Below are 12,302 nucleotides of genomic sequence, written 5' to 3'. Positions count from 1 at the left end.
GTTTGTGTCTGAAAATTTGTGGTGCCATGCGTTCTATGACATGCCTCTTCATGAGTGTTGGCTAAATGCTATCCAATATTGTTCCTAGATTTCATATAGCAGTGCAAGTCAACACATCTTTGAACTAACTAAACTAGAATCACATATTGCTTAGAGGGGAACGCAGCTTTGAAATACCAAAGGATGGCCAAAAAGCTGATTTTCTGATAATTGTGTCCGCTTGTATGCCTGTGGCACACGTGCAGGCTGAACTCTGTTGAATGCCGCGATAATTGAACCGTAAAGCTGCTAAAAAGCTTTTCTGCAAAGTATTATGTAGCTGAAGAACAAAATTGAACCAGTAATGTGATTGTGCTATAGTAGGATGCAACTCTACAGCGAAGCTCTGCTCACATATAGAACTGCCACACACAATTCCTCCTGGATAAAAAAAGTAGTCTGTTGCCCAAGTTTTTCTTGTTGCTTAAAAAGGAGGTAATCACGAAATGAAATTATAAGCTCAAGAATATTGATGCCTCTGGCTTTTTTGTTGTTTGCAAGCAATGAAAAGCTTATATCCTTTCCTTTTGTGATAGGTCAGCAGAATAGTGCAAGGCAATGGCGATAAGGCTGTACCCTTTTGAACGGGCAATCCCACTGGGGGATGTAATTAAAAAATTAAATATGAACATAAACACTCGGAGAAAGCTCCTCAAGAAGGTCTTGTCCGCAAAGTCAATGAACCCATCTGCTCACTCCACGTTCATCAAGGCCCACCCTCCCCCACTTCCCGACGGCACCCGGGGACTCTACTCCACTCACACCTTCGGATGGCTCAGTCTCGCCCTCCGCTGCAGCTGCATTGATGCTACCTGCTGTTTAGTTCAGTTGTGTCCTACTATAGTTGCAATAACCTTAATGAATACGCCTTCATAATGTAGGAATAATTATACTTCATAATGAAATATACTGAATTTAAAGCTTTGAAAGCCCAATACACTGTAGCGCAGCAAAAGACGACACAAGAGACGAGAGACGGAACACCACGAGCGCTAACTTCCAACAAATTTTATTCTCCTGAAGCATCGCATTTATATGCCAGAAAACGGTAATCACGTGCGAACAGTATCAACTCCTCAGAAAAACAAGCTCTTTATCTGAGAGGAGAATGGAAGGTGTGCTTACACACGAGCATCCTGACCTATGCCTGTCAAAAACCTGTAAGCCTTTCTTTGATAAAAGTGTCGTAATAGGAAAAAGCAGGGAAAGAGTAACACGCGAAATCATTGACGCTGAAAAGATAAATAGGTCAGGATGCTCGTGTGTAAGCACACCTTCCATTCTCCTCTCAGATAAAGAGCTTGTTTTTCTGAGGAATTGATACTTTTCGCACATGTGATTACCGTTTTCTGTGCGTATAAATGTGATGCTTCAGGAGAATAAAATTTGTTGGAAGTTAGCGCTCGTGGTGTTCGTCTCTCGTCTTTTGCTGCGCTACAGTGTATTGGAACTATGTACCAACAAGCCCAAAAAGCCACGCTTTGAAAGCCATTTTTCTCGTTTTGGGAGGAGCTTCTAACCAGATGAATGTTCCATGAATACGAGCACGGAGTAAGCCTATCTGAATTACAGTCATTGGGATGTAGATGTGTTGTGTTGGGTTTATTGGCGCATAAGCAGCTAAGGCTATCATGCGCCAAGAACAAGGTATGGAAAAAATATGCTTGAGCAGAGTTTGAAAACAAAGTGGATAAAAACGTTGGTGTAAAGGGCCTAAAAGTTATTTTACTAACTAGCCTCCGCAGCCATCCTTGGCTCGGCAAGGATTTCGAGGCTCCCAACAACTCAGATATAGACCTCAGCCTCCTTCTCATGATTGAGAAAGTGGCTGAGGTGTATAACTGTGTGTAGTGAAGCACAGGGTGAGTAAATTAGAGTTGATGAAGAATACTGGCTTCCCTTAAAAAGCTAAAAATACAGGGTATACTGACAAGTGCATCTTCGCCTAAAATCAATGCTGGATGAAAAGGAATGTGTTCTTTGTAAAAGGTACTGAAATGTTTTTTCCTTAGTGATTCAAGTTCTGTACATGAGAATAATATGTGGTTTATTGTTAGATCATCTCCGCACTTTTCACAAACAGGTTTGTGTTCTTTTGTAAGTAGGAAGTTGTGTGTGAGATGTGTGTGTCCAATACGGAGACGGCATAAAATAACTTCGATGAAACATTCTTGGTGGGAGCATGACTTCCATTCTTCTATAAATGGTTTTACTAAGTGGAGCTTATTTTTACCTTCAATATTCCATTCAGACTGCCAGAAGCAGATGAATGTGCTGGTAAAGCTCGGAACAAAGAAACAAAGAAAGTGAACATTCCCTACAGAGATGGCATGAAGTTAGTACAGTTTAAACTCAGAGATAAATGGCAGTCTGAATGGAATATTGAAGGATGTAGATGAATGCAGCTTATTTTAAATTGCGTGCTTTTCAGATAAGATGTCGCAAACCCTGGACAGATCTTGCACTCCTATTGCTGCAAAAATAATAAAGCTTGAAGGCCAACGTGTCTCATGGCTGGACTATGGGTACACATTGCACTATCCTTGTAGGAGCTCCCATAGAAGCCCATGCGTTCTTCAGACATCAGTGCGTGCTATTAACGTAGGCTATGTAAGTGGTGTATGCATGCAGTTACATGGATGCTGCTCCATTATTCACGTCAGGTGGATTCTTACTTAAGCCAATGCATGCATTGCACTGGGGCTACCTTTTCTTGAGTGGATAACCTATCCTCCCAGCTGTGCAACCATACACGTAGTGTATGCGGCCAGTGAACATGTATCGGGCACAGTTTTATCAAGACAGTGCTGTCTAGGTTATCCGTGGATGGACCGAAAAATTTGCAGATACAGCAAAAAGTAATTACATGCATTGAAGGAGTACAGACACCCAATTTTTATGGCATTTCTTCTTTGCAATGATGTACATTACATTCCTATACATAGATCACCACTTAGTATTTGCCTACGGACACTAAATAATTTACAACTTAATTTTTCTGTCACCCCGTTTCAGTTTTAGCAGCTTTGTACCATCACAGTTGCTTTCAGGTCACATGAGGCATGCAAAAACTTCTATTGCTGCTTCATTCGTTGTCATTCCAGCTACTGAGGCAGGGTGGCTTTAGCATTGCAGCGAATTAAGCAACGAAGCAGTGATTACATCGCAGATTTTTCATGCCTCATGTGACCTATACGCAACTTTGACGCCGCAGCCATTTCAGCTGTTGAAACTGAAACAACACAGCTGTAATGCCTTATCATTACAAAGAACACATGCACCCAAAAATGAGGTGCCTTTAAAGATACTTCCAACAATGCATTCGTTTTCTTAGCTAGCCATGTTTTCTGACGAGTGTTTTTATATTTTTCTCTGCAAACAAGGGAATGTAAGTTTATCTTCACAAATAACAGACGTAGTGAAAAGTGACCACATGCTTGTAACACAATAGGAGATATTCAAAATTCCGCAAGTGCGCTTTCTCGCATAACAAAGTTGTCCCAAACAAGATGGCTGACCATGCGTTTCCAGCTGAAACAAAGCAAGAAAGACTGGTTTTTATGTTTGATTCTTCCAAAATACGTTTCTTACATTCCATCCACACCTTTAGCGCCTGTCCTGCAGCCCACGTAGTTCTTTTATAGCGAAGTTGGCCATCTTGTTTGGGGCAACATAGTTCCGTGGGAAAGCGCACTTGCGGAATTTTGAATATCCCCTATTGGGTCTAACTTAAAGGGGCCCAGAAACACAATCTTAGTTGACTCTTTTGCCTGTTGATTGCATACAGTGAGTTATAATGGTGTTATTAGTGTCAGTAACACTGCATATATTCCGTTTTTAAATATTTTAATGTCCTCCCAAAAACAAATTCATGGCTCTGATGGTGTCCCCACAGAGTGGCGGGTTCTAGCAGCGGATATGACATCACCTGGCACGAGCTTGATGATCGGACAAACAGTAAATATACTGCAAATTGTGTGAATAAATAGAGACACATTTTGTCACCTGTCTGCGTTTTATATTAGATCAACAAAAACAACTTTTGTCTTAGATAAAAGCCCTGCAAAGCAAGTAAAATAAAAATACACCACCAAGGGTGCTCTGGCATGGAAACGACGCTGCCAGTCTCACCAAGAACGAGTTACAGACAGCAGGCAACCATGGAGTGCAAACTTCCGCGACGTACTCTGGCAGGCTGTTTTGATTGGTTGCGCCAGGTGCAGTCATTGGGGGAGCGAAATAGGAGTGGGAAGCCCCGCCAAAATCGAGGCGAGGGCAGAGTTTTGTTTGCTTGTATTTTCAAATTTCTTCATTGAATAACTCCCGTTCCTGTAGTTCTTTTTAAGTCAGCATCTGTATGACATAAAGAATCTGCCCGAAGTATAGCCGGTATCCCCCCAAGCAGTGTTTCTCAGCCCCTTTAACACTTCGCTTAGCGTGCCTCAGAGTTGCGCTCTTGAGATCCAACTGCCCCAACCAGTCCCAACTGCACAAGCTCCGTTGACCTGGCACGCAAGTCACACCAGTTGGAAGAAAGAGGAGCCAGTGGGGCAAACAAGCAACGGGGGGCGTTGTTTATTCTCATGGTCGTGGTGGAGAGTTGATGGAAGGGCGTGGCTGCACACAGCCTAGTCGTCATCCTCTTCCTCCTGTGCGGTGCCGCCCTGCGCCTTGCGCATGTTCTTCCTCTTGACACGTCCGGGGCGGCCGCCGCCGAAGGGCGACTTCAGTGAGAAGTCGATGTGCTTCTCAGAGTCGAGTCGCACCACAAAGGATGGCACGTTCACCACCTGCTTGCGCACCCTGCATCCACGGAACGCACAAATGAGGACACCACGCTGAAATACACCCTGCATGTGCCAACAAGGGCTGCTTCCTCAACACACAACCAAAAAAAAAAGCTGCAGTTATGCGTACAGTACTGAAGCCTGACACAGCCTACTCCAGCCACGAAAAGTAGTAACCATTCGCTGATAGTAACGGGGAAATGGAAGGCAACTTTTCTATTTTTTGACTTAGAGTGATGAAATTTGGCAGACTGGCTTAAAACAGCATCAGACAAACAGATATACAGTTTCACAATGACAGCTTCAGTAGGTTCCCTTTTATCATTGTTTATATGGTGTCCCCATGTTGCTTGCTTGTGGAAAGCCAAGCATGACAAAAGAACAGGCTACAGGTATGTAAATGCTCCTAATATTTACTAAGAAGTGTGGTGTACATCAAGACTCAATTTTTTTTAAAAATTTCTCTGCTGTTTTTTTTAAAGGACACAATACGCACCTTCTTTTATGATTAGGATGTATCATACTCTAATTACCATGTAATAAAAACATGCGGGCCTAAATGGTAAATCTGAGACTGTCTTGACGCAGACCACATTTCACTGATCACAACAAAACAAACGGGGTAAAAATCCACGCACCCATTGCTGTGCTATGCTTTCCACGAGCAAGGTATTAAGCTCAAAACAAACTTTCAAGAAAACAAGCCTGAAAGTTCTAAGCTAGCACACACACACTATCTATGTGTAGATGCCAACAAATATATTTATTTGGAGTGCTTGAAGTTTATTTTTGGGTGAAATATTTCAGTACAACATAGAAATAGTGTTGGAGATGCCAAAAAGTGTACTTTTCGAAAATCGACTTTTTTTTCGCGATTTTTGCTATTTGATCCCCACATTCCCCCTTAATCAGGCAACAAGCGCTTTGCATCTATGTCGCGGCTCCTTGAAATCACACGAAAGCTTCTACAGGTTCAGCACAGGTAGCCTTCAATGACTTCCTTGAAGTCAAACTTCAAGGGACCATGAAAGTTTGTCCCTTTTCAATCTTATCCTCATGGAGCTCCATGTCCTGGCTTCCATCCCTTCCTAACATGCACACAAAACACCTAAAAAAAAAAGCCTGGATTCAGTTAATAAAAAGTAGCTGCACTGAAACAGTCTGCCCAGTACAGTGGAGTCATCCTCAAATAAGGCAGGTGAAGGCAAGGCAGGGATGGAGGCATGCAGAGTTCTTGAAGCTTAGGAACCCAAAGGTACTTAAGAACCCAAGGGTTCCCGTGGACCCCGGTTTGCAGAACTGTACTGTACGGATAAAAAATGCATCTGGTGGCTTCAGAGCTCCCACAACCCACACATCTATGCCCAAGCAAGGGATCCCCCACAGCCCATCTCTGTGTGCACTGCGTCATTTAAAAACAAAGTCCGGGAGAGGCGTGCCATGCCACCCACCGGATGTGCCTCTGGCGGATGAGCACACGGGCGTGGTGGATGCTCTTGGCGAGTCCGTGCTTGAACACCTGCGTCTGCAGGCGCCGCTCCAGGAAGTCCTCAATGCGCAGGCCCAACACGTAATCGAGCTTCATCTTGCTCTCCTCCAGGACACCGATGCGCACCAGCCGACGGAGCAGCGCATTGCCTGCACATTACGCCCCCACAACATTGGTCTAATTTGATAGAACGCAAAACAAAAATGCAAATAGGCACTGTGCCACACAGACCTTCACGCGCGTGCGACTTGTATATATTTATATTTATCATGTATATATGTAAATAGATCTATTGTCAGTGTACTCCTCCCCCTGTCCTTTCTACTATCCCCTACCCTCTTTCTTTTCACTTCTACACACTGTCTGCTATCCTTTATTTCCGCTGCCCCAGCTCAGGTGCTTCCAGCCGCGATAGCAGATGCCGGGGTAGAAAAAAAATTATTTTACTTTCCATATTCAATGCAAAATAAAAACCACTACAACAACTGTGCCACACTCCTGTGAGGGCACCTCTTACACGTGAGCATGTAAACAGCAGCTAGTTAAAGTATGCCACATGGCACAATAACCTAACCACCATTAGTTCTATACCACAGTACACCAAAACAGCTACAGTGAAACCCCACCATAGTAATCCCTCACATGCAGCATAATCACACTGCAACAGACCCTGACAGTTGCGCCGGTTTGTTTTTTGTTGCCTAGATTCCAGACAGCATTCATCATCAGCCTGACTATGCCCACTGCAGGGCAAAGACAATGGTAGTTAGATTATTGTGGCAAGTAGCACACATTCATTGGCTGCTGCCACAGCATTACGCCGCTGCTAAAGAAAATACAAAACATCTGCGCTGGGTCTGCCGTTTGTGGTGTGAAACAGCATTTGCTCGAGTTTTGTCATGAAAATAAAGCAGCGCAGATGTTTTCATTTTCTGCCTGGACAATGTCTGTGAAATCTCCGGCACTGTGCAACTACAGCGACTGAAAATATGCTATTCTGTAGCACCAGATTTGAAATGGGGTTATTCTCCACAATGCGTCCCGCATGAGTAGCACAGTTAACTGATATGGAAAGCTGCATGTCATGTTGCGTGCGATGCAGCCAGCCAGTTTTCCTGTCGGGCTGCAGCACAAAGCCAGGGTGGCTACCTAACTGCAACACTGAGCAGGCAGTGTGGTTATATCACTGTGCAGAAGAGTACCACTGCACCGTCCACGTGCACAGAGCACCCCCCCAAGAAATGTGGGCGTGTTAACATTCTATAATGCTACAGAATGCTTCTAGCAAATTTCACCCAGTGCAAGCCGATGCCATTGATGGTAAGGAGCCACCACAGACATGGTGCACTAGCCGTGAGGATGCTTGCACCGTGTGGTAGCATGGCCTTGGTAAATGCCGCCTATAAAATAGAGATACCTTAGGCTTTGCACAGACTGCTCCCTGCTTTAAAGCCCGTGGGTGGGTCAGGCAGTCCCCTAACTAAATTCACTAGTGACAAGACTACACCCAAGGTTTGGTTTATTGGGGTTTAACGTCCCAAAGCGACTCAGGCTATGAGGGACGCCGTATAGTGAAGGGCTCCGGAAATTTCGACCACCTGGGGTTCTTTAACGTGCACTGACATCGCACAGCACACGAGCCTCTAGAATTTTGCCTCAATCGAAATCCGACTGCCACGGCTGCGATCTAACCCGCGTCTTTCGGGTCAGCAGTGGAGCGCCGTAACCACTCAGCAACCGCGGTGGGGCAAGACTACACCCAAAGTGGTGCTATCGCTTCCTCCACAGAGGTTATAACATGTTAAATTTAAAGTAAATTTAATCAATAAAAAACAATTTGGCAGACATGCATGCAGCCTATCCCAACTGAAACCATAGATGAGAGAGTACATAAAAAAAAGGGTTAGTTATGAGGTTTAACGTCCCGAAGCAAGACATGGGCTATGGGGACGCCGTAGAACTGGGCTAAGGATTAATTTGGACCACATGGGGTTCTCTAATATGCACCGACATGGCACAGCAACCAGGTGCCTTTTGTGTTTCGCCTCGCACCGTGGGAGGAAATTAAAAGGAAATAGTTCCAGACTGAAACCTCCAGCTGGAATGACTACTCTGTCCAACTGGATTATTGAACCGGAAATCGCATCCAACTACAACAGTTCTTGCTCAGTGGGAGTCCTTGAATTGAAACTTTTTGCAAAGTAGGTGCTCCTGCGATTGTTTTCCGGCACCACGGAATGACTGACAGAATGCACTCAGAAAATTATCTAAGTTTTAGCATAGCGGAAAACAACTGGCTTATATATCTAGCAGGTTAGGCAATGCTTGGACGAACACCTCAGAGAAAACAACAAAACACTGCAGGTTCAAGGAGCAACCTGGATTTTAGCCTCTGTTTCATCACACTAGCATTAGTGGCAGGGAAGTCCACACATGGGCGCAAGCTGCTTGAAGCACTTCTCACCAAAAAGAATGAATGGTCCTTCATAAGTGACCAGAATGTGCTTATCACAGATATAGAGTGGTATTTCATATTACGGATTGAATGACAACCTGACGAATTAATTTCTTTTGCATGTGTGCTTGCAGAAAAAAGCTTTCAAGTACGTGGATGAGCAAAAAGTAAATCGGTTGCAAGTCCGGCGATTGTGTGTGTGCCTTCTGGTCCCGAGTCTCGCTTTTTACTTTTTTTTTTTTTGCTAAAACAACCAGCCTGAACGCCTTCGTACAAGCTGCGCGTGCCCAGTGACCGGTTCGCGCCTCCCACTGGCTGCTCTAGACTGCAGTTAGTCGACCAGCTCTTGATATCCTGTCGGGATAAAGTAGTGCATACCACGCGAGCTTCGATTAAACTCCACAGTACCACCACGGCACGACCCCGCCTGGTGTCGATACACCCACCGAGAACTTTGGCTACGATGCAGTGAAGGCGAAGCACGAGTGGTGCGCAGCACTTTCGCTACCGACAAAACGAAGAGCAAAAGCTGTGTTTCGCAAAGATTACGGCAAACTTCTCTGAGGAAGCATGCTGTGGGGCCGACAAAGAGACTCTTCCGTCACAGCAGCTTACCTTCGAACAGACGCCTCGAGTCTTTGTCGTCGAGCGTGAGTAGCTCTCGGGCCGCTTTTCTGATCTTGGCGAGCGTGTACTTGACGCGCCACACCTCGCGCTTGTTGCGGAGCCCGTACTCTCCAATCAACTTCAGCTCCTGGTCCAGTCGCTCCTTCTCGAACGGACGCCGAGGCGTCACGTACGTTTTACTGTGCACCGTTGGGATGCGACCCATGATTTACGCTGAAAGACAAACACACCCATTATGTTGCGGTCAACACTGCAACGCGAGCGTGTCGCAAACCGAGTGTGCTGCGCTGACAACGTAGGTAACACTGCACTTTGTAGGCAGTTGGCACGGTCACACCACATGCCGAAACACGCTGGCATACGCGCTAAGACAATCGCGTGGTTTCCATATAGACGACCGGTACGGACCACTAATGGTTTGCACGTTGCGCGAAGCAACACGTCTGAACAATCGCAGGGTGACATTTATCAAAGCATACGCCGCGCTGAAGACTCAACAGTTGACTCCAAGCGAGTCAAAGGCGCCGGGAACCATAGAACAGTGAGGCTTAAGCTGCCGACACTACTCAGCCCGATACAACGATCCAGGCATCAAGAAATAGTTCTTTTAAAACAATAACCACTCATTTAGCATACTTATGAATCTCTTAAGAAGCAATGTTGTTCTCAAGATGCAGCAAAGACTGGCTAAAAAGCGCACAAAACGCTCACCGATGTCACACCGCCACGTGTGGTCGGGAATGGCGGATACGAAAAGGAGATGATCGCGGTCCGATTTTAGCTGCTGCGGAGACAATGTTATAGAGGGCGCTAACAACAAATGGCAACAAACTTTACAAATAATAAACTATTAAAAAACGCCAAATAATGCAGCAAAAATTAAGGTAAGCAATAAATATTTAATGAAATTTTAAACAAATGTACAATGTTTCTAAGCAAATTTTACATAATGTATTTAGCACGTGTCAAACCGAGCCAATCCGTAGCTTGCTTGTTTCAAAAATGGCAGCGCCCGAAGATGTTGAAAACGTGTTTGACGTGATACTCGGCACATACGAAGAGTTCTTGCTCGGATACTCACTGCAGAAAGGCAAAGATGGCCAGTTCAAACTCCACCAGTTCTTCACAAACCACTCTCACATGGGATCCGTGCGCTGCGCGGCTTCGGGCGGCAAATTCGCCGCGTCAGGTAGCACCGACGAGACGATTCGTCTGTTCAACATGCGTAATCGTAGCGAGATGGGCACGCTGATGCAGCACGAGGGTACCGTGACGAGCCTCGAGTTCTACAAATCGAGCCACCTGTTCAGCGCCAGCGACGACAAGACCATCTGCGTTTGGAGCACGGGAAGTTGGCAGTGTCTGAAGACGCTGAGGGGCCACAAGGCCGAGGTTGTGTCCCTAGCGGTACACCCCAGCGGCAAGCTGCTGCTTTCGGTGTCTAAGGACAAGACACTCCGAACGTGGAACTTGGTGAAAGGGCGCAATGCGTACATCACCAACATAAAGGCCGTCGCCGACTTCGTCCAGTGGTCACCGGGCGGCATCTACTTCGTCGTCGGCGTCGGCAACGCACTCGACGTCTACAGCACCGAGAAGGCCGGAAAGGTACACTCGATCGACTTCGGCAAGCGGGTTGGAGCTGTGGCGTTCGTCACGGACGACGTCGTCCTGCTCGCAGGCGACGGCGGGAACGTGGAGGTCCACAACGTGAAGCGCAAGTGTGTCTACCACATGTTCGCGGCGCACGCAAACCGCGTCAAGGCGTTGCGGATCGTGAAGGTGCCGGGCGCGGTTGCTGACGCCGCTGCCGCCACGTTCTTGGTGACAGCCGGCAGCGACGGCTTGGTCAGGGTGTGGGATGTGGACGTGGACGAGCTGGACACGAATCCCAGGCTGCTGTGCGAGGCGCGGTGCGGATGTCGGATCACGTGCATGGCGATACACTCTGTCCACGACGACGACGACGGATTCCGAAAGGCGAAGAGAAAGAAGAAGAAAAAGAAGAGCGAAGCCGACGCGGAAGAGGGTGAAGTTGGAGCAGGCGACGACGAGGGTGTCCTCCAAAGAGAAAGTGAACCCTGTGAGACTAAACAGGATTCCAACGTCAACAATAACAAGCGATTGCCAGCTCGACCTACAAATGGTCAACCTGAAAAAGAACCTAGAGACTTAGAAAAAGCAAAAGTTGTTGCAAATGAAGGCGAAGGTGAAGAAATTAAAAAAGCTAGTGATGATGATGATGAAGCCAATGAAGTGGAGGAAACGAATACGTCACAGAGTCAGACAAAGCAGAAGGCACGGAAACGGAAGAAGAAAGCAGTGAAAGAGGGAGCCGTGTCAGATGCCAAGCAAATGAAAGTGGCTGTTGACACGAATTCTGTTCGAAAGGAGGAAGCTGATGACAAATCGCTTACCAAGAGTGCACGGAAGAGGAAAAGGAAAGCTGGAAAGTTTAAGAAACCGGAATAAAACATTTTTTCCTGTTCTTTTCTACACCCCTGCACTTTTCACGTCTTACAATTATGGGTATACACAAATCTGTCCATAAGAGGTGGACAAAGTTCACAGTAGCACTTGTTGATGTCTTCAGGGAACAATATAGAAATACGTGCCTCACTCACGACTGTTGAATGGGTGGATTTTGCCCTACTTACACCCGTGTGTGCACTCGTGGAGTGCAGTGAAAGCCTTATAGTTCGAAATAAGTGTTACTTTGGGTTCTGTTTTTAAGTTTAATCTCCTTTTCCAGTATTTCTCTACAAACGCTGTCAAAAAACATCATGTGCTTGAGTTTAACCTGCCGTGGTGGCTCAGTGGTTAAGGCGCTTGTCTACTGAGAGAGAGTACCTGGGTTTAAATCTGAGCGCAAAGGGGAACGCAAAAGGCACCTATGTGCTGTGCA

At 46.0% G+C, this 12,302-nt stretch overlaps 2 protein-coding genes across 2 annotated transcripts; one reads left to right on the top strand and one right to left on the bottom strand.

The window, feature by feature from the left end:
• Positions 1 to 4,598: 4,598 nt before the first annotated feature.
• Positions 4,599 to 10,189, bottom strand: RpS9 (ribosomal protein S9). The gene is made up of 4 exons (XM_089587947.1): positions 10,109 to 10,189; positions 9,386 to 9,610; positions 6,278 to 6,464; positions 4,599 to 4,842 (listed from the first exon to the last, which is right to left on the bottom strand). The coding sequence occupies exons 2-4, from the start codon at positions 9,600 to 9,602 to the stop codon at positions 4,668 to 4,670; spliced, it is 579 nt and encodes a 192-aa protein (XP_089444073.1). The 5' UTR covers positions 9,603 to 9,610; positions 10,109 to 10,189; the 3' UTR covers positions 4,599 to 4,667.
• Positions 10,190 to 10,393: 204 nt separating this feature from the next.
• Positions 10,394 to 11,893, top strand: LOC149348138 (p21-activated protein kinase-interacting protein 1-like). The gene has a single exon (XM_089587946.1). It carries the CDS (start codon positions 10,400 to 10,402, stop codon positions 11,867 to 11,869), a length of 1,470 nt encoding a protein of 489 aa, XP_089444072.1. The 5' UTR covers positions 10,394 to 10,399; the 3' UTR covers positions 11,870 to 11,893.
• The last annotated feature ends 409 nt before the right edge of the window (positions 11,894 to 12,302 follow it).

This window comes from Amblyomma mixtum, chromosome 4 (genome assembly GCF_055824585.1).
Source record: "Amblyomma mixtum isolate Tamu chromosome 4, ASM5582458v1, whole genome shotgun sequence".
NCBI classification, from domain to species: domain Eukaryota; kingdom Metazoa; phylum Arthropoda; class Arachnida; order Ixodida; family Ixodidae; genus Amblyomma; species Amblyomma mixtum.
The sequence above is the reverse complement of the archived record's forward strand: the minus strand, read 5'-3'. Positions and strand labels throughout refer to the sequence as shown.

Excerpts from the sequence above, each read along its gene's own strand:
- RpS9 (XM_089587947.1), bottom strand. The coding sequence starts at position 9,602 with ATGGGTCGCATCCCAACGGTGCACAGTAAAACGTACGTGACGCCTCGG. Across the intron at positions 6,465-9,385 it reads CTCGAGGCGTCTGTTCGAAG|GCAATGCGCTGCTCCGTCGG; the intron begins GTAAGCTGCTGT and ends CGTAATGTGCAG. Across the intron at positions 4,843-6,277 it reads ATCCGCCAGAGGCACATCCG|GGTGCGCAAGCAGGTGGTGA; the intron begins GTGGGTGGCATG and ends CCGTGGATGCAG.
- LOC149348138 (XM_089587946.1), top strand. The coding sequence starts at position 10,400 with ATGGCAGCGCCCGAAGATGTTGAAAACGTGTTTGACGTGATACTCGGC.